The 27,482-nt window shown below is 42.2% G+C and overlaps 1 protein-coding gene across 9 annotated transcripts in view; it reads left to right on the forward strand.

The window, feature by feature from the left end:
- The window catches only part of TMCC1 (transmembrane and coiled-coil domain family 1), a 252,711-nt gene that overhangs the window by 37,396 nt on the left and 187,833 nt on the right, over nt 1-27,482 (forward strand). For 8 of the 9 annotated variants that reach the window (XM_029601400.1, XM_029601399.1, XM_029601406.1 and 5 more), the window contains one exon: nt 8,037-8,765. In XM_029601400.1, coding sequence (XP_029457260.1) covers nt 8,202-8,765 — 564 coding nt within the window. In that variant the 5' untranslated portion in view covers nt 8,037-8,201. Of the gene's footprint in view, nt 1-8,036; nt 8,766-27,482 lie in introns of those variants that run through there. The other variant, XM_029601412.1, reaches the window with a different exon arrangement.

Genomic DNA, 27,482 nt, shown 5'->3' on the forward strand with positions numbered 1-27,482 from the left:
TCCTTACATCCTTATTATATAAAGAACACTCAAAAACCGAATTTTGGAATTCAAACAAGACCACAGCTTTATTGTTACAATAAACCACCAGAGCCAATTTATCACTCTAAATTCCCACCCCGGGATCATCTGCCACGCCCCAGCACAATGACACCTCTGCAGGCCACCAAACCTGCAGCATCCGCCGCTAACCGGGACCCCCACCACAGCCCCCAGCAAGGGGTCTCCAGCATGAGACTGAACCCAGTCACACGCAGCTGAAGCCAGAGTCAAGAAAGCCCACCACCTAGCGGGTTCCTAGTTCTAAACCCCACTCCAAATGAGTCCTGGTTCTGGTCACTCTGCATAACCCCATAAGCTGCAACAAACAAGCCCCATAGCACACAGAAAAAGGGGGAGGGAGGGGATCAGGCCGGCAGCTCACATCAAAAAGGGGCGGGCACAACGGCTCCATTCCTTTTTAAACCCCATTCAAAAGCCCAATGACGCGGAGAGGCCGACCAACCACAGCCTTAGGGTCGGCTGGGTCAGCCCCACTTCATCATCACCGGGGGGGGGGGCGGAGCGCCAGGACGCGTCTACAGACTTCCCCCCCCCCCACCCCTCCCTCGAGCATCCGACCGGAGGAGCCCGGCTGGCGCCCATATTATCATGGGCCCAGCGATACCCGACTCCCCTGGCCCTTTCAATATAACAGAGAAACAAGGAGGTAAAATGAGGCAATTTGCATAATTTAGATAGTAGGTAGGATAAAAGTGATTGGAAAGGTGCTTAAGACTGCAGTGGGGAACAGATAATTTTATAAGGAAATCTGATCCATGGATATGTCTGATGCCAAATGTAATATTTATTATAGTGATTTTCTACCTTTTCATTAGCTCTCAAGGCAGGTCACAATTGCTGGCATGGTTAAAAGGTGAGATGAAAGAGGCTATTTTATCCTAAAGAATTTCCTGCAACAATTGGAAGAAGGATCCATTTGAAGAAAATAGGAAAAAGCGTAAGCATTGGCAAGTTACATGTAAAACATTGATAAGGCTAAGAATATGAAAAGAAGTTGGCTGTAGAGGCAAAAGACTTATATTTTAAAAAGTTTTTATTACATCTGAAATAGGAAGCCTGCGATGGAGTCTGTTTTGACTGTTAGATGATTGAGGGGTTAAAGGGGCACTTAGAGAAGATAAGGCCATCGTGGAAAAACTAAATGACTTCTTTGCTTCGGTGTTTACTAAAGAGGTTGTTTAGGAGAGACCCATTCCAGAGACTGTTTTTGAGGATGCTCTTGGATGAACTGAACCAAATCATGGTGACCCTGGGAGATGTAGGTCAGATTGACCAACTAAAATATGGCAAATCACCTGGACTGGATGTATACCTCTCTGGTGTTCTGAAAAAAGCTAAAAAATGAAATTTCAGACCTATTAGTAGTAATTTGTAACCTATCATTAAAATAATTAATTGTTCCTGAAGACTGCAGGGTAGCCATTACAACACTGATATTTGAGATCATGTGATGCTCTGAGAGCAGCAGGATATAGGATACTGCTCTCTCTGGTCTCTCATCCTACCGTCCGCAGCTATCTCACTTTTTTTCAACTCGAAACATAATTGTCCGTGTTGGAATACTTCCTTCATTCCCTTGGAGGGTTACCTGTCTCGGGGGATGTCTTCAAGGCTTGCAAAAAAGGATAAAAAGAGAGGAAAGCTGGTATCCCCAAGATGGCTGAAGGAATGTGGAAACTGATCAGGACAGAGCTCAGATGATGGCGGTTGGTGAACTAAAATCGGTGGTGTTTGCCGAGTTAGAACCAGAGTTTAAAAAAAATTGCAGATAAACTTGATGTCTTGGCGTCATTAGGATTTGAGTGGTGCATGGCTGAAGCAGAGCAGTGGATTTTTGTTGCATAGGATGACCTGCACGGCACAAAAACGGATATCGCCACTATTCAAGCAGGCTTTGACAAAACAGGAGGAGCGGCTAGAAGACTTGGAAAATCGGTCTCACCGCAATAACCTAAGGTTGGTAGGCATCCCGGGAATGGTGGAAGAATGAACATTGTCCAGTTTTTTGGAATCCTGATTGCCTCGTGATCTGAGCCTTGTTAGCAAATATTGAAACCTGTGCATTGAACGAGCACATTGTTTGGGCTCTAAACGGGAGAACACTGATCGTCTGAGAGTGGTGATAGCTCACATATTTAATTTTGCCCAAAAGGTGGAAATCCAACAATTACTTCTAATAGGGAAGCAATTATCTTATGAAGGGAAGAAGATCCTGGTATTTCAGGATTACTCCTCCAAATTGTCTGCGCAACGGAAAGAGTTTTCTTCTTTTTGCTCCAAGCTGTTTCAACTGGTGATTCGAATGGCTTTGTTATACCCAGCTATACTTAGAATAGCCTGTAAGGGTGATATAAAATGGTTCAATTCTGTGTTGGAAGCAAAAAGATTTCTTGCCGCACTAGAGGCAGAACATGAGCCTACATAAAATGAGTCAGTAACTTGATGTGCTCTGCACTCTGGACAATGAGTCCTAACTGTATTTGTTCCAAGAGCCTGTTTTGGAAATAGCATTGCCATTATTTCAGCTAACTTTCCAATAGCCTATTTCAGATAATACAGGGGATCCCTAATTAAACAGGACACTTTCTACTGGCACTGGCAAGGTAACTCAAATTGAGTCAGCTACCGAATGTTTTTGCTCTATGGAAAAGTTATTTAGATGGCTTGGACTGGCTAAAAGAGCGCGGGGGTGGGGTGGAGGAAAGAGGGCCTTAGCATTGTTTGATCTTTACTCTTGATAGATGGGAGATTATGGGGGTATTATGGAGGGGGAAAAGGATGTGTGGGAGGGGGCGGGGAGGGTAAGGGATTGGGAAGGCAATTGTTTAACTTATTATCAGCTCATTGGTATGGGTACTAGTCTTTAGCATTTGATCTTCCCAGGTGATAAGAAATACCAAATATCATAGCCTTTGATGTTTCCAGGGACACTGAATGTTCCTTGGGGCTATCCCAGCTCTTTATCAGCACATTGTTGCCAGAATGTCTCAGGAATGCAGGGAACAAATAGTGACAGTGTCATGCCTTTGTACAATCTTTGCACTCCTATCACATGCAATATATTGATTCATACTCATCAGCGATTAGAGCCGGTTCTGATCCATAGCTGTCTATTTGCAGTACAGTGTCTTCTGGAGATCTGGCTAACTGTCTAAAATTCTTTCCACAATTTCTCACAAATCCAGTGCCACCTTTAGTGAGTTTATTGGATCTCTTCTCTGAATTTGGGCTGTTTTCGGGACTTACGTTGAATACGGATAAGTCTGAAGCTTTAGCTTTTCCTTTTTTTCTTTGCCGGAACGATATTGGGGGGGGGGATTTTCCATTGAAATGGGCAGATGGGGTTTTTAGGTATTTGGGGTTAATTATGACAACTAATCCAGTTGACCTTTATAATCTCAATTTTGATCGGCTCCTAGCTTATACTAAAGTGAGATTTCATACTTGGAAGGGATTACCTCTTTTATTAGTGGGGAAGAATAAATCTTTGAAAAACAATTTTTCCATGATGGGTCTATATCCTCCAGTATTTACCGTTAATATTATTGAAGAAAGATCTGCAAAGGCTAGATTCTTTAATTATAAACTTTATCTGGCAGGATAAAAGCCCCATATTCCTTTAGTGTGTCTAAAACATGATTGGGGGCAAGGTAGATTAGCATTACCTGATTTGGTAGAATATAATTTTGCCATCCTTCTGTATTATTTTACATGACTGGATCTACAGAAAATCTGACTATATATAAATATAGAAGTGGATAAATCACGAGTAGACCTCTAGACTTAAGTATGTGTTACATGCTCCTCCAGCAACATTGCTCAAAGGGATGGCCAATTGTATTCTGATTTCACTTATTAGATGGGCTTGGATATGTCTGTCAAAATTTTATAAGCACCCTTCTCAGTGCTCACAGTTAACTATTCAGGGTAATTTAGATTTTGTTCCTGGTAGGTATTCTAAAGATTTTGGGAAATGGGGAAAATGCAGGCTTACTCAGCTACAATGTTATCTGAGGATTTTATGCTGCTCTTTCCCATCCCTAAAGGAAACTTATGGACTGTTGGATTCATTGTTTTTCTTAGTTGAAATATTATATTGCCTCCTTATCGAGGCAGGATTTGCAGTTTACATTTTTAGAAGCCTTAGAAGACCTTTTTTTGTCCAGAATTAGAGCTCCTTATCCAGATTGCAAAAAGTGTTGCTGACATCTACTCCTATGGTGAGTCTTGCGTCCATCAATCAGTGGTCGCAAGAAGAAGGATTCCAGATTAAGGAACCAATGATAGCATCCAGCTTTTGCCACCTTAAAGAGCTGTCTGATAATATTTCTCTACGTGAACTTCATCACAAGCCTTTGCAGCGTGCTTATTTCTCAAGTCCAAGCTATACTAAAGGGTCTAACATAACAGATACAGAACTGTGTGTGCGTTGTAAAATGGCGACAGGTACTTTAACCCATGCCTTCTGGACATGCTCGATTTCTCAGTTTTTGGGTCAGGATAAATAGCATATATATACAGACTTCTAAGATACAAGATTTTGATGCTATCAGAGGCTGTTCTCTTTTGACTACCTTCCTCCAATAACTTTTAAAACTAAAGGAGATGCATTATTTTTTTGTAAAGCTTGCTTGTTGGGCAAAAAAGTTATTCTACTGACTTGGAAGGAACCCAAAGATTCTTCTACAAATGGAAAATAGAGCATCCATGGTATCTTCTGAGAGCCGAAACACTTTTCTGATGACATGGAATCATTATCTCCAATCGCTTTCTCCAAGTACTAGAAGCTTAATGATCAATAGTGCTACTTGAGTGACTGGACATTATTCTGTCATCTGTGTCTTTCATGACATCAATTGTTATAGGAGATGGGAGGGAATGGGGTGTGAGGGGTATGGGAATTGATTATGATACATTGTTATATCATTTACCTTTACTCGTTGGCTGTGGGGTGTGTAATAAAACACTCCATTGCCCTTGCTGTATTTGTTTGTTAAAAACAAATTGAACAGAACCCTGATATTTAAAAAAGGCTCCTGAGGTAATCCTGGAAACTATAGACCAGTGAGCCTGACTTCAGTGCCGGGAAAAATGGAAACTATTCTAAAGAACAAAATCGCAGAACATATAGACAGACATGGTTGGGACACAGCTAGCTTGGATTTACCTAAGGAAAGTCTTGCCTCACAAATCTGCTACTTTTTTTTTTTTTTTGAAGGGGTTAATAAACATGTGGGTGAAGGTGAACCGGTAGATGTAATGTATATGGATTTTCAGAAGGTGTTTGGCAAAGTCCCTCATGAAAGGCTTCTAAGAAAATTTTTAAAAGCCATGGGATAGGAGGCGATGTCCTTCTGTGGATTGCAAACTGGCTAAAAGACAGGAAACAGTCAGTAGGATTAAATCAGTATTCTCAGTGGAAAAAGGTAAATGATGGAATGCCTCAGGGATCTGTACTTGGCCTGCTGCTTTTTAATATATTTATAAGTGTTCTGGAAAGGGATACGACGAATAAGGTGATCAAATTTGTGATGACACAAAATTATGCAGAGTAGCTAAATCTCAAGTGGATTGTGATAAACTACATGAGGGCCTTGTGAGGCTGGAAAATTGGGTGTCCAAATGGCAGATGAAACTTAATGTAGACAAGTGCAAGGTGATGTATATAGGGGAAAATAACCTATGCTGTATTTATACGGTTAGGTTCCATTTTAGGAGTTACCACCCAGGAAAAAGATCTAGGCATCATAGTGGTTAGTACAGTGAAATCAGTGGCTCAGCGTGCTGCAGTGGCCAAATAAGCAAACAATGTTAGGAATTATTAGGAAGGGAATAATGAATAAAACAGTTGTCATGCCTCTGTATCGCTCCATGGCGAGACTGCACCTTGAATCCTGTGTGCAATTCTAGTCACTACATCTCAGAAAAGATATAGTTACATTGGAGAAGGTACAGAGAAGGGCAACCAAAATGTTAAAGGGTGTGGGGATGGCTCCCCTAAGAGAAAAGGCTAAAAAAGGTTAGGGCTGTTCCATTTGAAGAAGTGACAGCTAAGGGGGGAATATGTTAGAGGTCTATTAAAAATAAAATCATGAAAGAATTTGAATGGGTAAATGTGAATCTGTTTTACTTTCAGGTAAAAGGACTAGGGGCACTCCATAACTTAGCAAGTAGCACATTTAAAACAAATTTGAGTGAAAAATAATTTTCTCCACACACAAGTTCTGGAATTTATTGCCAGAGGGATATGGTTAAGGTAGTTAATGTAGATGGTTTGGATAAGTTACTGGAGGAGTCCATAAACTGTTATTAATCATGTTGACTTAGGGGCAGATTTTAAAACATATGCGCGGGCATAGATTTGTTGTGCAACCCGGCGCGAACAAATCTACGCTCTATTTTATAACAAGTGCGCACTACCGCGCGCATGTTATAAAATCCAGGCTCGGCACGGGCAAGGGGGTGCACACATGTGCACCTTGCGCGCGCTGAGCCAGAGGGGAGCCCCGATGGCTTTCCCCGTTGTCTCCAAGGCCGCTCCGATTTTGGAGTGGCCTTGAAGGGAACATTTTTTCCGCCCCTCCCCCACCTTCCCCTTCCTTCCTCTATCCACCCCCCAGCCCTACCTAAACTCCCTCCTTACCTTTATTGTATGTCTTACGCCTGCCAGTTGGCAAATCTCTGGCACGGCTGGAACACAGGAGGGCTCGGGACACGCCCCCTTCCCGCCCCTTTTTTGAAGCCCTGGGACATATGCGTGTCCCGGGGCTTGCGCGTGCCGCCGAGCCTATGCAAAATAGGCTTGGCGTGTGCAGGAGCATATTTTCTCAGGTTACACGCGTAGCCTTTGAAAATCTGCCCCTTAGAGAATAGCCTGCATTAGTAGCTTGGGATCTATTTAATGTTTTGGGTAATTGCCAGGTACTTGTAACCTGGATTAGCCACTGTTGGAAACAGGATGCTGGGCTTGATGGACGCTTGGTCTGACCCAGTAAGGCAATTTCTTATGTTCTTATAGTCTTACAATTAAAAAATATGCACAGCCTTACAATGAATCATGCAATTTAAAATAGTCATTTATTCCCCCTTCCAATGTAACTTTTTGCTTTATCCATGAACCCTTTATTTTCTCACTATTTATGTCCATCAGTGTTTATTGTGACCTAATTTGAATTCCCTCCTTTCATTTGAATTTGGGGCCAAAAGCCTGATCATGAAACACAACTTCACTCTTTTTTTTTTTTTTTCTGAACTGAAGGTGCTCTGTCCAGATCTCATGGGTAGCTTGTTTGAGAGGGCCAGTGCCCCACCCCATTAACAAGTTACTTGTCCAGGGTGAGACTTCCAGTAAAGAGATTGCTGGCATTCTGCTGAACCCCCCACCCCTGCGTGGAGTCCTGGTCTGTCAAATGCAGTCGTAGGCAGCATTTTCACTTCCTCTTTCATCTTCCTGTCTGTGGTGCTCGCTAGCTCAGTGACCTGAAAGCCCCAGTTACCCTTGGGGTCATGTGGTTATTTCATAAGGCTTGGAGGATGTGGAGGGTAAAATCCTTTTATTTTTTTTAATTGCAGGTGTAATTCCTCACACTCTGGTGTGCAGTAGGAAATCCATACTGCCCAAGCCTCCTGGTTCTAGTAGAGGGACCACAGCTGTTCTAACTCCTAAAACAAATTGGAGTTTTGGAATTAAATGCATGCAACACAGCAGAACAGTATAGCATTTTGGGATTAAAATTGGGAAGTTTTATGGTAGCCGCGTAGCCTGTCGGCATATGAAATGTTCCGTTCATCTTCATTTTCAGGGTAAAGCTTTCATAACTACATTCTGTATACTAATCCTCGTGTTCTGATTGGAAGACAGGTTTCACTTCTCTTTTGATTGATGTTTAGTTTTGACCTGCATGTTGTATTTCTAATTTCAGGCCACTAGTCTGTACATGGACTCATGCCTGCCTTTTATTTTTGTTTTACAGAGGAAGATGAGAGATCTGAGTCACAGCTGCATGGGTTAAGCCATTGGGCAGCTCCTTAACTAATGATCTGAGTATGGGTCTGTAAGCAATTCATAAAGGAAACCGAATTGAACAAAGCACATTGGTATTTATGAAATTTCCAAGACGTGTGCTGGGTGCCTGCTGATGGAGCCTTCCGGCATTGAGCAACCCTATGATGACCTGGATGCTGAAGGTAAAAATAATGACCAAGAGGCCAAAAGGCTCCCAGAGTCTGAACAAAAGCTATCAAAAATTACCCATAATGCTCTGGAGAACATTAATGTGATTGGCCAGGGCTTGAAGCAACTTTTCCAACAACAGCGCAGGAGATCGTCTGTGTCCCCACACGATGTCCAGCAAGTGCAGACTGAGCCGGAGCCCGAACCAGATCTGCAGAGCCAAAGTGCAGGTGCGGAGCTGGATGGGCTCCCCCAGCTTTCCAGCCAGCCCACTGCCTTGAACCGTGTGCTGCTTCAGATCCGAGCACCTCCCAAGATGAAGAGGGGCACCAGCCTGCATAGCAGGAAGGGGAAGGCGGACCCCCCGAAAGGAAGCCCACAGTTCAGTAGAAAGTCTGGACACGATATGATCAGCCTTCTGCATTCGGGACGGCCCAGGTCCTCATCCACCACAGATGCTCCCAGCAGCACAGCTGTTCTGGAGATAGCCAGTGCCTCCAGTCTCCCCAGTGAGGAGCCGGTGGAGCGGGTAAGTTGCACATTTTCCTGCAGTTGCCTTGGACTTGTCATATTTTGTGCATGTCTCAATGGATGACCAGATGGCCCTAAGACGCTTTTATCTGATCGATTTCTCCTTTTATTTTAAACTGGTGCCTTCTAAAATATTAATTATATATCTCATTACTATACTAGTTTACAAACATTTTTTTTGAAAAATGTAAGGTATTTTTCCACACACAAATGAATTAGAATAGCAAGTTGCAGTTCTAAAGTAAGTCTGGATGTGTACTGCAAGCAAGAAGATAAGAGGGAGGCAGCGGAAGGGCAGAGTCTTGATCTGTACCATGGGCAGGGGCTTAAGCAAAAGGCAGCAGAAGAGCTGTACCTTTTGGCTGCATGAGATTACTCTGAGTCATCAGAACATATTTTTAATTATAATTGGGCGGTCTAGAATCTCTGTGGGTTGTGTTAACCTTTTATTGGACCTGAGTTCTCGAGACCTCTTCAGGGCGGACTGGTGTATGTTTGAGAGTCCAAGTACTGCAATATCTTTCCTGTTGGACAGACAGAAGCCGTCGTAGCCTACACAGATTCCTGGATCAGGACATGCACTAGAGCTCTTCACCAGCTGAACAGTCTTTAAAAACTTAGGGCCTGATTTTAAAAAGCATTTACTCGAGTTAAGTGGGCTTTTGAAAATTGCTGCGATAGTGTGTTACATTTACGCACGTGAATCCTTTGAAAATTACCTCCTTAGTATATTAGAGCTGAACATGTAGTGGGGATTGTGGCAGAATATCTACTCATTTATGACTTCTTATAATTTCATCCTTCGCCCCTGGCTTCTTTCTCTGGTGCACATAATGTAGAAGCTCTTCTCCCCTTTCTGCTTCTCCTCCCATGCCACCCAAATGCAGAGGCACCCTACTGAAAATGAAATCCTTTCTGGAAGAAAGTTTTTATCTTTGGGAAGGTTCTCCTTTACTTTAGCTGCACCGGCTACATTTGGGAGCTGGATGTGAGCCAGATTAATGTGTTGGTGCTAATTCAGCTAGATTTGTTATCCTTTTTATGTTTGAAACTCTGGCTGTGCTCTTACCTGAACTAATTGTCTCCAACAATAAAACAGTTCTTGTTGAGGTGTATGGGTTAATGAACTGGAAGCTTGGAATAGTGATCAGGAACAGAGTTTGAGAGGCAGTTTTGTTCTTTTTCTCCACATTTTCCCTCAGCGGTCTCTTTTTTTACTGCCCAGATGTTTCCTAAGCTTGGAGGGGTACTTTTGAGGCACACCCTTGGCACAGATTGTTGGCTGGTAGGGGCTATCACAGCAGCAGCAGCAGCTGTGTTCCCCCCCCTCTCCCTCCCCAGGCCTTTTGCAGTGCTCCCTGGTGCTGATGGATGGAGGATTAGAACCTGGATGCTTCCTTAAACCTCAGTATGCAATAGGATGGACTGAGTCCTAAGAAGATTTTTGCCAGTTGACTGATCTATGAAGTGAAAGTCGCAGGGTAGAGTTCTGACAACCAGTGCGTCTGTTCTGATTGTTGTGATGCGCTGTCATTTTGTAGTGTTTGTGCTGTGAAGAGCTGTAGTTTGTAGTCACATTTTGTACTGGTCCTGTGAGCTATTTCCTAATTTAGATCATTAAAAGAGGAACTTAGATACACATTGAGGCTTGGTAAGCAGAACGGAGTCTGCAGTGTGTAAGGGCTGAGTTTTATGCAAGGGTGTGTTCCTAAACCATGTAGTTTTTGTGTTTGTCAATTGAGTTTGCAGATCGTACATGTGGTTTTGGATTTTCTATATTTTGAAATGAGTACGGTGTTCGTGACACTAATTTTTGTGAACTTCAGCAGGGCATTGAGATAGAGGTGCTGCAGTGATATTGTCATGAGGAAATGGTGTGCACCCAGGCTGCTGGAATGGTTTCGTGCTTTGCAGATTTGTGGCTTTTTATTTTTTTCCCCTTGCATTTGGGGCATGCACTAATACAGTCGAGTAAAACAAATCACCTAATGTAAATGACAGCAGAAAAAAGACCAAATTGATCCATCCATTTTGCTGTGGGTTGATGAGCCATTTAGATTCCTGCACTCAGTTCTACACCTCCCATGGCTTTTACCTGAACTTCCAACCCTTTTCCCACTACTGCTTTCCCTGTGGCCAATTTAATAAGATGGTAGGAAAAAAAAAAGTGCATTAAAATATGGTGCCTCAAGGATCAGTCTTGGAGCTGGTTCTGTTCACTTTCTTGGTGTAAGGATTAGGAGGAAAATCTTTGTAGTTTTTGCATTGAAACTGCTGCCAAGCAGTTGCCCATTCTTCATTCCTTCTCCTTCAGGCGTGTCCACTCTATTGCAGGTTTTAGTATCATCCACAAAACCATAACTTATGTACTTTGCTTATAGAAATTCAAGGGGAAAAATATGCGATAAGTTGTGAGATGCTGCTCACCCAAGCCGCAAAAAGAGGTCAGTGTGATTATATCGGATGATTTCAAGGTAGAAAAACAATGCAACAAGGTGGTGACTGGAGATGGAGTGATGCTAGTGAGTGTAAGAAATTGTATAACTATAGTTACTAATTTCTTTTTTTTTTTTTTTTTTTTTTTTTTTGAGACCTCATCTGGCCTACTGTGTCCAGTTCTGGAGGCCTTAGCTCCAGAAAGATATAAATAGAATTAAGGTGCTCTAGAGAAGGGCTACCAAAATGGTTCAGGGTCTACATTGGAAGCCTTATGAAGTAAGACTTGGAAATCTAAATATGTTTATCCTGTAGGAGAGGCGAGATAGGAAAGTTATGATAGAGACATTTCAAATACCTGAAAGTTTTAATGCATAAGAAGCAAACCTGTTTCAAGGGAAAGGATGTTCTAAAACAAGGGGTGATAAGTCTCCATGGGAATAGACTCTGAGAGAGGAACAATATATGGTAATAAGTTTTCATGGAAAGAGGCTTAGAACACCCTCCCAAGGGTAGATGGTGTCTACTGGTAACAGAGTTTGAGGACATGAGTGAGCACAGAGAATCCTTAATTGCTAAAAGCAGAGAACAAAGTGTGACCTGGCAGTATCTATTTAAGTGTTCATAGTGCCAAACTCTCCTGATTCAAGCAGTGAGTGTTGGGGCTGCTAAAATATATAGCAAAGTAATTAATTAATATGAAATATTAGCAGGATTGCAGGCACTTTCATGTCTGGATCTGTCTAGCAGGCAATGCAGGGTGCCTGGGAGGCTCATTAGTAATGGTAGCTATTAGATCAGACTGTGGTGATAGTTTTGATTCTATCAGTTGGGTCTGTCTAGCAAGCTGCAAGTTCTGTAATAACTAGTATTGGAAACTCAGGCGCTCCTGTAGCCAGGTCTATCTGTTAGGCTGTACGGGGGACCTAGAAGGCCAGATGTTAGAGCAATGGCCACGCTAGTATTTCTGGCTGTTTTGATTGTTACAAAACTTTGGGGTTAGACATGGGAAAGTGAGTACTGAAGGGAACTCACTCTCTTCTACCCCTGACAGTGAACTATAAAGGAGAGACAAAAAGACAGTGCTAGATAAGGAAAATCTGGCAAGAATAACTGAGCAGACTAAATGGGCAGGTGGCCTTTTTTCTGCTGTCATTTACTATTACTGTGCTACATGAGGAAACAAACATTTTGTTGTCTCTGTAGGATGGACATACTATATCGATTAGAGGGAAGATAACTTTGTAATAATATTGAGTAGTAGAAAAAAAGCTAAAAAAATATTTCCTTTTCTGAGCACCTTTTGTGACATCTTGTGCACAGTTATTCCATTTGGGTAAGCATGAAAAACACATTGATGGTCCATTTCAATTTCATGCGAACAAGATATTTGTAAGTATTCCAACCAGCGTATGCTCTATACAGTCATTGGATGCTCTCTCTGGGCTTGTTACAGTATCCTCAATTCCCAGTGTATGCATGAACAGCAGCCTGTGCTACTACAGACTGTAAAGGGAAGGGAGAAAGGCAGGTGTAAGGACTGCAGAGACCCTGCTGCCAAGTTTTAGTGGTAGATATTTGAATGAGGGTGTTGAGTGAATATACATGTAAAACTCTACCTGAAAGTCACTGAGGTCTCTTAGCTTGAAGGCAGGGAGCTCCTCAGAGTGCTGGAGTAACCTTTCTTCTAATTACTGTTGGCGTAGTCGGTTCAACCTGTGTAAATGAGAAGCTTGGTCATCAGTGACTCTTAAACTTGTGAACCATTTGAGACCTATAGATTTTGCTATTACCCCCACCTGCCCGAATAGCAGGCCGAGTTTAGCTACTCCAGAGTCGAGGAAAAGTTCCTGATCAGGAAATGACTCCGACCATAGCAGCCTGGGTAATTCTCAAAAGGAAGGAGGATACTCTTCTGGGGAGGAAGATTCCTCCACAGTGAGGTTATCTAAGGAGGAGTTTTTGGCTTTCATCACAGTTTTTGGCCTCCCTTAAGATATCAGGTTCTAAGAGGGAGAGGAGTTCTGAGAGAGATCACATCTTCCTGGGGCTCCATTAGCTTCCCCCTGCCCCCAGGCCTTTCCTCCCTACAAGGCTCTTAAAGGTATGGTTTTACCAGAGTGAAACACTCCATAGGGAGCCTCAAGAATGAGAGGACCCTAAACAGGCCATTATGAGACAAGAATGTTCTCTTACGAATTCCCAGGTTAGATGCTCTGTTATCAGTGATAACTTGTAAAATGACTATCCTGGTGGAATGAGGGATGGTCATTAGAAACACTCAAGAGCACCTCAATTTTCCTATCTTAAAACAAGCCTTCACCATTAATGCCATGGCCATTGGACCTATCTGTGTTGAGGGTATGTTGCATGGGCAATTAGTGCACTAGATTCAACAGCTCCCAGAGAATGTGGAAGTAGCTGGCTTGGTGTTAGGAGTGATGCTCTTAGCCGATTTTTAGTCTGGATATCTGCTAGGTGTCTTAGCTGATGCTTCGGATATCCGTTAGAGAAGGAGCTGCAGGGGTGATGGCAAGAAAGCCCATCTGGCTATTAAATTGTCTGGCAGATTCCATCTCCAAAGCTCATCTCTGCAAGCTCCCCTTTAAATGGGGTTTGCTCTTTGGAGAGGAACTTGGGGATGGAGTGTATGGCAGCAGGGAGCTGGGGCTACATGTTTCTGTTTTTAGCTTTGTGGGGAGGGGACAGGGCCATCGCCATGCAGTTCCTTTTTTTTTTTTTTTTAAAGTTTTGGGGGAGTTGGAGGCCACCTTGACTGTCAGCCCCGGGTTGAGACGGGTCAGCACTGACCCCTGCTCTACATTCCCGTTTGTATGCAAATTTTTTTTTTCCTGCTGCTTTAAACGTGAGGCTGGAGTCTTGGGATCTGTGCTAGGGTCCCTGACCTCTCGTCTCACATCCAATGCATTTCAGATAGGTGGTGTTTTAGTGCGGCTGACCACCTTCTCCATTGGCTACAATGAAATATTTACATTAGATTGACTAGTAATTACCTTCTTTGCATGCATTTGCATTATTCATGCAAGCAAATTGCATGCAAAGAAGGTCATTGTAATAGAGGAGAGAATCTGGACAGGGAGATATAAAATGTAGCTATATAACGCACATTAGAGCACTAACACGGCATGATGCATCACCCAGTTAGATTGCAAGCCCTCTAGTATAGGGAGATACCTGTCCAGGTATTCAGTCCTACTCTTTCCTCTCCTTTAGCCAGTTACCAATCCACAATAGGACTTTGCCTCCTATCCCCATGACTTTTTTTAAATTTCCTGATGAATTTCTCATGAGGGACTTGTCAGATGTCTTCTGAAAATCCAGATATATCAAATGACTCGTCCATATTTGTTAAAGCCCTTCAAATAAAAAGCTAACAAATGTATAAGATGAGATTTCCCTTTGCTAAATCCATGCTGGCTCTGCCCCATCATTTTGTGTGTGTGTTCAGATGGCCAGTAAATTTGTTCAGATTAGCTTCTACATATTGCCCAGCACTGACATGAGACTCACCAGCCTATAGTTTTTTGGATCACCCCTGGAACCCTTTTTAAAAACGGGTGTTACATTGGCCATCCTTCAGTCACCATAGCTGATTTGAATGAGAAGTTACTTATTACCGGTAAGAAGTCTGCATTTTCATTTTTGAGTTCTTTCAGGGGTGTAAACCATTCAGTCCATGTGATTGATTAGCTTCTCAGTTTGTTCTATTACATCTTCTCAGTTCAATCCAATGAGACTGGATACAGTTTCTCCTGAGTGCCCCTTCACCCCTTATCTAGATATCCAGTTGACTCCCTCACAGGCTTCTTGCTTCAAATATATTTGGAAAAAGTTACTTTGAGTTTTTGCCTCTCCAGTAAGCTTCTTTTGGCTTGCTTTATTAACACTTTATATCTAACTTGTCAGTGTTTTTATGCTTTTTTTTCCCCTATTTTCTTCATCTGTATCCATCTGCCAATTTTTGAAGGATGTCCCTTTGCCTTTTATAGCCTCTTAACACCTCACCTTTTAAGTATCCTGGCAGTTGTTTGGTAGTCTTCCTATCTTCTTTTTTAATGCATGGAATACATTTTAGTTTAGTTTTCAAGGTGCTGATTAAACTGTGTCCTTGTCGCATACAAACTTAACCTATGCATCAACTCTTTCTAGTGTGTGTTTTTCTAATTTTCTCAGTCGCCCTTTTTTTAAATTAAAGCTACTTGAGTAGTTTTCCTTAATGTCCCCCTTTCAGTGATTTGCTAAATTTTGATTAGGTTATGATTACAATTGACAAGTGCCCCCCCCCCCCCCCCCCCCACTGCTGTTACCTCTCATGAGATCCTGAATTGCAGTAAGGATTAGATCTAGAGTAATCCCCCCCCTCTCTCCTCGCTTCCAGACCAATCATTTATGGAATCTAGAAGCTTTAGCCTCCTAGGATGTCCCCGATTTTAGATATTTACCCAGTCAGTATTTGGGGTAATTGAGATTTCCCATTATTATTTCCTAAGTTGTTAGCTGGCTGTCTCTTCAGGCAGACGGTAGGATACCCTCCACCGCATTACTCTTTCCCCTTCGCATATGTTTATAGAGATTCCACAGTGCATTTAGTGTCCTGCAGGATTTGTAACCTGTTGGACTCTCTTCCATCCTTAACATATAGTGCCACCGCTCTACTAGTTTGACTTGGCCTATCATTTTGATATATTTTGTCCACTGGTATCAGTATCCCATTGATTATTGTCCTCCCACCAGGTTTTTGAAGCGCCTGTATTGTCTACATCTTTCTTTTAGTACCATACAGTCCAACTCTCCAGCATTGTTGTTTAGACTTCTGGCATTTGCATGCAGACAATTCAAGTAAATAATGATCTGCTGCAGAGTAAATGCATTTGTAGGCAAGTAAGAAAAACTTGGACTGTATGTGGAAATGGATGAGGAGCCAAAGTAGCAACTCGAAAAGAGGGGGTTACATGGTCATAGTTGAAAAAAGGTAAGTCATGCAGCCGGATCTTGAATCGATTGAAGAAAAGAGATGGTTTTAATAGGAGGCCTACAAAGAGCAAATTGCAGAAGCGGGGGAGGTAAGAGAATGTATGAGTGGATATTCGCAGTGTTATAAAGGAAGAAATTGCACACTTTTAGCAGTGCTTTGTATGTGCACTGAGAGAGGGGGAGAGACATCAAAGATGACCCCAAGGTTACAGGCTGAGAACTGTGAGGATGCGTGCGCTATCGACATGCAGAGGGAAGTGGAGAAGCAGATATGAGGAGGGTAATAAGTTCTATCTTAGCCATATTAGATGTAAGGTGGTGGTGAGATATCCCGGTGATGTAAGAAAAGCTGGTTATGATTTGGGTCCAGATTCATGGTAAAGAGTTAGATCTGGGGGGAGTCAGCATAAATGGTACTGAGAGCTGTAGGAGGAGATCAGAGCACTGAGGAAGAAGTGGTGTAGCATTGGAAGAGGGCCCAGGATTGTCAGACAGCAGAATAACTGTGAAGGAAGAAGCACTAGAGGATGCAAAAAGATGGGAGAGGTAAGGAGAAAACCAAGGTAGAGCAGAATCCCTGTAACTGCTATCTCCATACCACTGGACATTTGGAGCTCTAATGAAGATCTGCTTTTTCAGTTGTCTGTGTTGTTTTCATCCTTTCCATGTATCTGTGTGATGCCTGATCAGTACAACTACACGCCAGACTTACTTCAGTGCCTAAATAGGAGGAACTTTTAAAGCTTTTAATCCCTTATTTCTGTTATGGAAAGCAATTACTTTTGTTTCAAGGTTTATCTTGTTGGTTGGTTTGTTTTTTGTTTTTTTTTTTAATATTGCTTACTAAATTGTCAAAAGCAGTTTGCTAGTACCAGTGTCATTCTATGTAGGATACTTGCTAGCTGGCAGGGGAATTTGAGTGTTTTTTAGTGAAGCTGGTAGAGGCTGTCACTGCTGGGGGAGGCTGAAGGCCAGTGAACCTGCATGCTGGACTTGAAGGGTTGAATCAGCTTTGGGGACCCAGCTCTCAATAGATTTTGCTTGGGTTGTCTCTACATGGACAGAATGTGCTGAACCCTAGTATATCACAGCTGTTAGGGAAAATTCCTACTGTTAGACATGAAATCAGACTAACCTGCTCTGTCTGTTGCTAAACTCCAATTTCCCTGCAGATTCTCTGTTTGGGTTAAATTACAAAGCAAATGAATGTCCCTCAGACTCCAGTTGCATAGTCCCAATACAGTATGCAGACATGCTAATTTAAACTTGATTTTGATGCATTCATGTTTGGATGTTTTGTACTCCAGGGGTCTGTGCGTATGAAGAATGCATCATATGTGAGTTCATTATGGCTAAATTCCAGCCTGGGAGCAGCTGCTGGAGTCCTTGGAAGATCTGACCTGGCCTGCTGTGCAACTAAAGATTGTCACTGACCCCTGAGACCTGCTGCTCTTTTCTTTTAAAACTAGCTCAGTGTATTGAGTTTTGCTGGGAGATGCATATAAATACTAAAAGGAATTGAACCGTGGCTGATTCTATAAAACTGCATGTAAAAAAAAAAAAAAAAAGCAACTATAAGTGGGAGGGACACTTGAGACCTCAATCCATGATTCAAGACCAGAAAACATGTGATGTAGTTGGGGTAAAATAATACAGCAATGGTACTGGACATAATAGCCCGGGTTTTACTGCTGCCCACTAGATTCCTCAGGATGGGGCTTTGGCTGTTCTGAATTTTCTGATTTGTCTAATAGCAGCAGAAAGGACAGAAAGCAAGGTGCCAGTAACCATAGCAGGGTAGGTAAAGACCTGTGTCCAAATATTGCAGTTGTGAGGGGCAGGGGGTTGTGAGAAATCTGACGAGCAATGGAAACTTTGTCCTTTGCTCAAGGGAATTACAAGCAAACTTTAGTCTTAAACTATTTCACCAGCAACATTTAGAGGAAACTAAACTGTTTCCATTTTATTCCATGCCTGAGAGAATAATTATTAGATGTTTGTTTGTTAGATTTATATTCCACATTTTCAGGCACTTCTAAGCAGATTACATTCAGGTACTGTAGGTATTTCCCTGTCTCCAGAGGGCTCACAATCTAAGTTTGTACCTGAGGCAATGGAGGATGAAGTAATTTACCGAAGGTCACAAGGAGTGGCAGCAGGATTTGAACCCTGGCTTCCCTGGTTCACAGTCCACTGCTCTAACCACTAGGCTGCTCTGACTTTTTTTTCTGCCTAGCCCCTTCTGCTTTATGCCCACTGCTAGTGTAAAGGTGTCCAAGTGTTTGTGTGTGTGTGTATATCAGTCAGTCAGCCTGATATATGCAAAGTACAAATACAACTTGATCAACTGAAGACTCCTCCCAGGAGGAGTCAGCGACACCTCAATGTGCTAAAGTATCCATATAGCAAGAGGTCTGAGGGGAGAGAATCAAATAGGGTAAATTTCTCTCACCATGTCTTGCTGAATACCTTCACGAGGTGACCTTATATGATATCCAGACCAAATTTTAGCAAGGCGACTGCTACTACTGAAGTATGAAAGGAAGGAAGATGAAAAACTTATACTGGCCACACATTGCCCAGGACATTTATTTATTTATATTCTGCTTTTTGACACTTCAAAGCGGATTACGTTCAGGTACTGTAGTCATTTCCCTATCCTCATAGAGCTTACAATCTAAGTCTGAGGCAATGGAAGGTGAAGTGATTTGCCCAAGGTCACACTAATATAAATAAATAATATATAATAATAATATAATATAATAATATAATAATATAATATAATATAATAATATAATATAATAATATAAATAATATATAATAATATATAATAATATAAATAAATAAAATAACACTAATATTCTATCTTCTCTATCATGCACTTCTACACTAGAAATAGAAATTCTCATTAAAAAAGCCAAACCCTCCACCCATCCAACTGACACAATACCCACCAAACATCTCCTCGCAATACCTAACCTCATTGCTAAACCCTTAACTAACATCATCAACCTGTCCATTAACTCAGGAAAGGTACCTGTCCCCCTTAAACAAGCAATCGTCAAACCTATTCTAAAAAAGCCTAAACTAGACCCCTCTGATCTAGCCAATTACCGCCCCATTTCCAATCTCCCTTTCATATCCAAACTCCTTGAAAAAACCGTTAACAAACAACTTACCGACTATCTCGATGACAACCACATCCTTGCACCTTCTCAGTACGGTTTTCGAAAATCTCATAGCACCGAGACTCTTTTACTCTCTCTGTCAGATCATATACTCAAAGGCTTTGAGAAAGGACAATCTTATATCCTTGCCTTTCTTGATATCTCCTCTGCATTTGATACCATCAGCCATTCCATTCTCCTACAGCGATTAACTGAAATTGGCATCACAGGTGTTGCTCTCAATTGGTTCAACTCCTACCTTAGTAACAGAGATTTCAAAATTCAGTTAGGAAATCATATCTCCAAGGCCATACCCCTCAAGCAAGGTGTCCCACAAGGTTCATCCCTCTCCTCAACCCTTTTCAATATCTACATCTTACCCCTCTGTTACCTCCTTTCTAGCCTCAACCTTCCTCACTATATATACGCTGACGACGTACAGTTGCTCATCCCCATTACCGACTCTCTTTCAAAAACCATGGATATCTGGAAAGATACCCTTCAATCCATAAACAATCTCCTATCTTCCATCCACTTAGCCCTCAATACCACTAAAACTGAAATTATGCTTATCTCACCCCAAAACCAACTGAACCCCTCTCTTCTTTCACACATCCCATTTGCTCAACAAGTCCGAGATCTGGGTATCATTCTCGATGGCCACCTCACACTGAAGAAATTCATCAGTAGTATAATAAAAGATGGATTTTTTAAACTTCACACCCTTAAAAAACTTAAACCTCTACTTCATCCCCCTGACTTCCGTACGGTTCTACAAACCATTATCTTTGCCAAAATCGACTATTGTAATTCCCTTCTCCTCGGACTCCCCAACAATGCCATCCACCCCCTTCAAATACTACAAAATACAACAGCCCGGATTTTGACCAACACTCACAGACACGACCACATCACACCGGTCCTAAAAGATCTACATTGGCTTCCCATAGCCTCCCGTATACAATATAAGGCTCTCTCACTCGTTCATAAGGCCTTGTTCAATCCTGAAATGAATTGGTTCAATGACACCCTCCGATTTCACCAAGCCAATAAACCCACTAGACACATTCATCTCGCCACCATGCCCACCACCTCACCCAAACTTTACAAATTAACCTCCACGAGAGCCCGTGCATTATCTATCGCCGGGCCTATTCTCTGGAACACAATGCCAGTTGAACTTCGCCAAGAAGAATGCTCAAAAACCTTCAAGCGCAAGCTCAAGACCTGGCTCTTCACCAAAGCATATACTTAAAGTCCCCGTGCTCTCATCTACACCCTCCCTTCTCTGTCCCCCTTGACTTGGTTTTTCACTATAAGCGGGTGAGCCCCCGCTTGAACCGGCTTCTACCTAAGCTTACACCATTCCTCTTCTCCCTCCCTCCTGTGTTACCCTTCCCCCCTCCATTCCCTACCTCTCCCCCTCCCCTTCTCACCTCACCTCTCCCCTTCCCTGAACTATTGTTATTTTATATTATTCCCTATAATTGTACATTTTGTATATACCTGCAATCTTCGCTTACAATAATTTACTAATCTAATTTTATTCTTCTGTCACTTCTTCCCCCCTTTTTTCTCTGCTTTTACTATCTTGTAATCATGTTATTCTAATTTTAGTTTAATGTTTTATTTCCCCTTCCTTTCCTCTTGCTCTAGTTATTATGTTCCAATATTTTTTAATTGTATTATGTTAAACCTGTTCGATGTAAAGCGCCGTCACTGGCACTAGTTTCTTGTTACGCTGTGAACCGATGTGATATCTTTGATGAATGTCGGTATATAAAACCGTTAAATAAATAAAATAAATAAATAAATAAAATGAGTGGCAGTGGGATTTGAACCCTGGTTTGTAGGCCGCTGCTCTAACTACTAGGCTATTCAACCCTTGGCTTTAGCACTAGATGCCCACTATTAACTTCAGGGCTGATGATGGTAGCGATGGTGTAGACCCATAAGATGAAGAGGACACCCTTGGTACAACTTTAGTCCATGGTGAACCCTGTTCATGGATCAGCAATAGCAGGAGCCAAACCACAGAAGCTAATGAACAAAACTAGAAGGTAATAGGGGGGCCAGGTTTTAAATAGAGAGGATGTAACTAAAAGGAAAAAAAAGTGAACTTTCACTAGGGGAAGAGATGCAAGAAATGTTGTCTTTTTTAGAGAGAGGATACCACAGAATAAGATAAGCAGAGGGAGGAAAGGACTATAAGTAGTTCTGTTGCTTTGGTCTTATGGCTGCTTCCATGAGCACAGCTCCTGTTTGGTTGTAATATTTGTGTTGAGCTTGAACTCAGAAATTCTGGTCCGTCAGCACAGCCTTCAAGGTTAAAGAGAAAATGCATATTAAAGACTTTCCATAATGTCCCCTAATAGTGCTTCTGGGTTCCCTCCAACTAATTGATTCTCGGGGTGGGGGGGGAGGGGAAGATATTTTAATGATTTGTTTTAAAAGCTTAGTAATCTTAAGTGGTCATGATAGGCAGAACTTGTTTTCTTGTTTCTTTGGGAGGGAACAGTGGATGTGTCTTATCAGGTTCAGAATCGCCTTCGCTAGAACAGGATTCGGGCAGAGCCAGGAGCAGGGGAACTGAGAAGAAAAACCAGGTCATACTCAAGATGTAAGAAGAAGGTAGCAATGTAAAATGCAAGTTATTTATAGTTACATGATAGAAGATGCTCAGAAAAATACATGCACGTATATTGTCTGTCTCTTTTTGTTGTTGAATGTGAAATAGTATGAGTTGCCATGAACTACATGTTTGGGTAACAGAATACAATTTAGCTTTTAAATAAACAACTATAGGAATAGATGTAAAAAGGGGGCAAATTAGCATAAGTTTGATAGGCACTGTTGTGAGCAGCAGTGTCTATCGTCCATCCACACATCTTTCATATACATTCAGAATTCAGTCATCTTTATAAAAAAAAAAACCCTCTCTAGAGTGGCAAGCATAGCTCACATTTACTTACCTCATGCATCTGAAATAGCTGAACAGCATTTACGAAGCAGCTCCTGAATAGCTTGGTGAAGTTTATTGCTGTACAACACCCTGGAATGATGGGACTTGAGGTACAGGCTCTTGCTTCTGTCCAAGGAACTCTCCATGAACCCATGACGGAGTAAGGGGTGGGGAAGGTCTTGGGGGCATTTTATATACCTGGTGACACAATATGAAATGTTCCCCTGAGATTGCTTTGGGAGATGGAAGAAGGGCGTGTGGGCAGTATGCAAACTAACTTTCCTCTGTCTCATCTGCAGACACAGTCATATAAACCCTCTCTCACACACATTCATATATAATCTCTCACTCTCACTCTCACTCCTATTCCGTCTTGCCGCCTGCATGGCGGACACTCTTCCAATTGTCTGCCTGCGCAGGCTTATGTGATTTCTTCTTCCGGGGCCACATGGGCACTTCCTTGCTGCACTCGAGACCTGGCAGTTCTTTTACAGTTTGAGTCTCCTGGCCTGCCCGGGTATGGGCATTTGCTTAAGTAGGTTTGGTAGGTGGAGAGGAGGGTATTTTTATTTCCTTTGGTATTTTGGGGTTTTTTTTTTAATATTTGAGGTAATGAGAAGGGTGTTGGTATTAGTATGCAGGGTGTGTTGGAGTTGGCTTAGGGAGGGGGCCAAGACTGTGCTTGCCCTGGGCAGGTGAGGAAGAGTATTGGGATTAGGATTGGGCGGGGGGGGGGGGGGGTCAGTGTGTGATGAGGTAAGACTGGGAAGGAAGTGCTGTGTTCAGCCTGAAGGGTGGCAGTGTTCTGGGATCAGACTGCGTCATCAGCCTGGAAGGGGAGGGGGGGGGGGTGAGGGTGGATGGTAAAACTGCCTGAGCTGAGTCAGCAAGGGGGGAAAGGAGTCCTGGGAAGGGGGGATTAGGAAAGAAAGCGCTGGATGCAGACCCGAGGCGAGTGGAAGTGAATGTTGGGATTGGATGAATGAGGAGACTGAATACGGGCCTCCGGGGAATTTCGACAGGTTTCAGCTAGTATTAAATTCAAAAGGTGAACAGTTTTTTGTAGGTTGTCACTGTCCAGAGAGAGAGGGGATGGGGAAAGGGGTCTGGAAGAAAACGTTTTTTTTGTTTTGTTTTTTTTTAAAGTAGCTATGATGCCGTTCTGGGGAATGCAGATAAAATCACAAAAATAGCAGTGTTTAAGATGAATTTAAGATTGAATTATGGAATGTGTATGAAAGATGTGTGAATGGAGCCAGCATTGGCACTTCTGCTCACAAGATTCAACCCCTTTGTGTGTGTCTGGAATAGAAGCTGGGGAGGAGAGCCCATGAAAGCAAATATTCACAGAAGAATATTATCCCAGTGTGCCATTTCCTGTTTGGCATACTCTTCTTAGCTGGGAAGTCAGTAATATGAGGCATGTCAGCCTCCAAGCCGGTGCTAGAGCTTCAGTTTCAGGGCCTGGAGCTTCCTGTTCTCTTCCCTGCGATGACATGAAGGGTGGGCAAACAGGAAATCAGCTTCAGCTGAAGCCCTCATTTCACAGCTTAGCTCCATGGTATTCATTCCCTGCCCTCAAGGGCTACCAACAGATCATGTTTTCAGGATATCCCTAAATGATATGCATGAGTGATTTGCACCACCCTGCCTCCACTGTATGCAAAATTCTCATACATATTCATTAGAGGTATCCTTAAACCTTGACCTATTTGCCACCCTTAAGATCTGGAAGTGAATACCACTGGCCTAACTTCATCCATCAGACCTGTGATATCTCCATCTGGGAATCTTAAAGTAATTTACTGAAAATAAAATTTTTTGTTACTCCATAGTTAAGAGAACATAAGAACATGCCATACTGGGTCAGACCAAGGGTCCATCGTGCCCAGCATCCTATTTCCATCAGTGGCCAATCCAGGCCATAAGAACTTGGCAAGTACCCAAAAACTAAGTCTATTCCATGTTACTGTTGCTAGTAATAGCAGTGGCTATTTTCTAAGTCAACTTAATAGCAGGTAATGGACTTCTCCTCCAAGAACTTATCCAATCCTTTTTTAAACACAGCTATACTAACTGCACTAACCACATCTTCTGGCAACAAATTCCAGAGTTTAATTGTGCATTGAGTGAAAAGGAACTTTCTCCAATTAGTTTTCAATGTGCCACATGCTAACTTCATGGAGTGCCCTGTAGTCTTTCTATTATCCGAAAGAGTAAATAACCGATTTACATCTACCCGTTCTAGACCTCTCATGATTTTAAACACCTCTATCATATCCCCCCTCAGCCATCTCTTCTCAAAGCTGAAAAGTCCTAACCGCTTTAGTCTTTCCTCATAGGGGAGCTGTTCCATTCCCATTATTATTTTGGTAGCCCTTCTCTGTACCTTCTCCATCGCAAATATATATTTTTTGAGATGCGGCGACCAGAATTGTACACAGTATTCAAGGTGCGGTCTCACCATGGAGCGATACAGAGGCATTATGACATTTTCCGTTTTATTCACCATTCCCTTTCTAATAATTCCCAATATTCTGTTTGCTTTTTTGACTGCCACAGCACACTGAACCGACGATTTCAATGTGTTATCCACTATGATGCCTAGATCTCTTTCTTGGGTGGTAGCTCCTAATATGGAACCTAACATTGTGTAACTATAACATGGGTTATTTTTCCCTAATGCATCACCTTGCTCTTATCCACATTAAATTTCATCTGCCATTTTGATGCCCAATTTACAGGAAGACCTTGTGAGACTGGAAATTATCACAATCTGCTTGTGATTTAACTACTCTGAACAATTTTGTGTCATCTGCAAATTTGATTACCTCACTCATCATATTTCTTTCCAGATCATTTATAAATATATTGAAAAGTAAGGGTCCCAATACAGATCCCTGAGGCACTCCACTGCCCACTCCCTTCCACTGAGAAAATTGTCCATTAATCCTACTCTGTTTCCTGTCTTTTTAGCTTTCCAAACTTTTCATGTTGGTGACACGCTTTTTAGACAAACATAATTTCATGACACAGTAATTCAGTCTACTAGCAAACCAGAGGTTAAAGGTTAAACGAACAAAGTATTTCGACAATTTATGTATGTTTCCTTAAATATATACATTAACTTTTGTGGATTACATAATGTTACCCCCAGGCAGCTCCCATTCATTCTCACATCGCTCCCTTCCCACCCCCCAGGCATGCTCACATTCATTCTCCTCCAAGAACTTATCCAATCCTTTTTTAAACACAGCTATACTAACTGCACTAACCACATCCTCTGGCAACAAACTCCAGAGCTTAATTGTTTGCATAGTTTGGATCTCCATTTGTAGCACTCATGGAATGGAATTCACCACTAATCTATTTTTTTTTTTTACATCTCTGTTCTCTACTGGTACAGCGATTTTTCTTAATGTAAGGTGCTTTTTCCATAGGAAAAACTGTTTCCATTGCATGAATTGGGACATGAAAAAATGACCAGTAGGACCCTGGGATCTTCCTTCATACTAACATGTCTTAGACCCTTCCAAAAGTTTGATGCCTTGTAAGGAATTCAACTGTTTGTTGGTGAAAGGATGAGAGATGCTGAGAGTACCCCCAGCCAATTCAGAAATTTGTATAAAAATAGTGTCATGACATTAATGGGTCTTTCCTTTGGAAAGGTGGCTACTCCTACGACAGTCTAATGGTGGGGATTGCCTACAGATTTACATAGATGTCTGCACTTGATGCAGGGTCTGATGGAGGCACTACAGCTGTGCACCAGTGAGGCTGCACGTCTCTCTCTCTTTAGAAAAAGGTAATGGAGCAGCTCAGCAGGCCAGGCAGAGGGTCCCAGTGCCAGCCAGTCTGCACTAGTCCTGCAGATTTTGCCAAATTACTTTTCCCATGTTACTCATATGGATGCATGGTCTGCACTTTTTGCTAGAGTGCATGATGGTTGTAGGGGAATGAAAAAAACCCAGCAGCAGCCTCTGCTATGTTTCAGAGCTAATAATCACTGTGAAACAGTCTCTAATATTTGTAAGAACCATTCTGTACCCTTCCTAGGATAGTATAACTAGGGGAATACAATTGCAGTAAGCCAGCTTGCTGTGCAAAGCGCAGGATTTTCTCCCTCCGTCATACGTCACAATAAGCTACACAACTTGACCTTCTCGTGTAGGGAATTTGTATCTTTATAACTTGCTCCTTGTACAGTCTTCATTTTGCTTGCTTTCATTTGTACTTTGTGTTACTCAGTCCTCTTATGGGATCAGAAATTCTAAAGACAGTCGTCAGTAAGGACCCTGGACTGTCTGACTTGGAAAAGTCACCTCTTGCTGGCGTTCCCTTCACCCTGCGGCCTCTGCTCTCTGGCTCATGTTTGCTCTGTCGTCTTCCCATCGGTGACAGGATTGATTGCTCGACTCACTTTGTTCTTCCAGGCCGGGACTTTACTCTTAGCAACCTGCTGTCAGATGTCTGAGCAGACAGTGTACGGTTTGAACTTCACAGTCTATTTTTGTTGAATGGTAAGTTATTCTAATTTAGATCAGATTAGATCTCATAGTGAAATGGGCTGATGCGGAATCCAAGCAGCTTATTTCTGGAAGGAGTCTTTGTTTAAAAAAAAAAAAAAAAAAAAAAAGTGTAGTATGTGTTAAAGGTTCCAGTCACCACATTTCAGTCTTTGTTTGTAAGCATTCACATACTAGCATGCTCTCTGTCAAATCTGCATGCATACTCAGTCACATGTACTCTGCTTTCACATGGGTTCACTTTCTGTTGGAGGGAGGCTGATAAATCACTTATCTGGACAGTTGCTTGCAGGCAGGGTTAAACCTGATCAGGATAAAAAGGACAGTCACAGATACCACATGCTAATATGTATATTATTCCTGGAACTAAAGCCAATGTGCTCAGAATTTTATCTGTCAGTTGTATGGCTGCTGAGACCATCTCAGGGTAATGGCAGTGTCTCAGAAGCAGTGCATCTGAATAATGCAAAGAAACAAACATTTGTAATGCAGGCTGCATTTCAGAATTGCTGTTGTATGTGTCTTATTAATGTGGCTGACCCCATGCCTCACCATATCTAGTTTGTCCAGTCAGCTGCTATCCTGTTTTATACCATGACCAACAGAGAAGCACATCGGCATGAACTCTG

The sequence above is a fragment of the Rhinatrema bivittatum genome, chromosome 4, assembly GCF_901001135.1.
Source record: "Rhinatrema bivittatum chromosome 4, aRhiBiv1.1, whole genome shotgun sequence".
NCBI classification, from domain to species: domain Eukaryota; kingdom Metazoa; phylum Chordata; class Amphibia; order Gymnophiona; family Rhinatrematidae; genus Rhinatrema; species Rhinatrema bivittatum.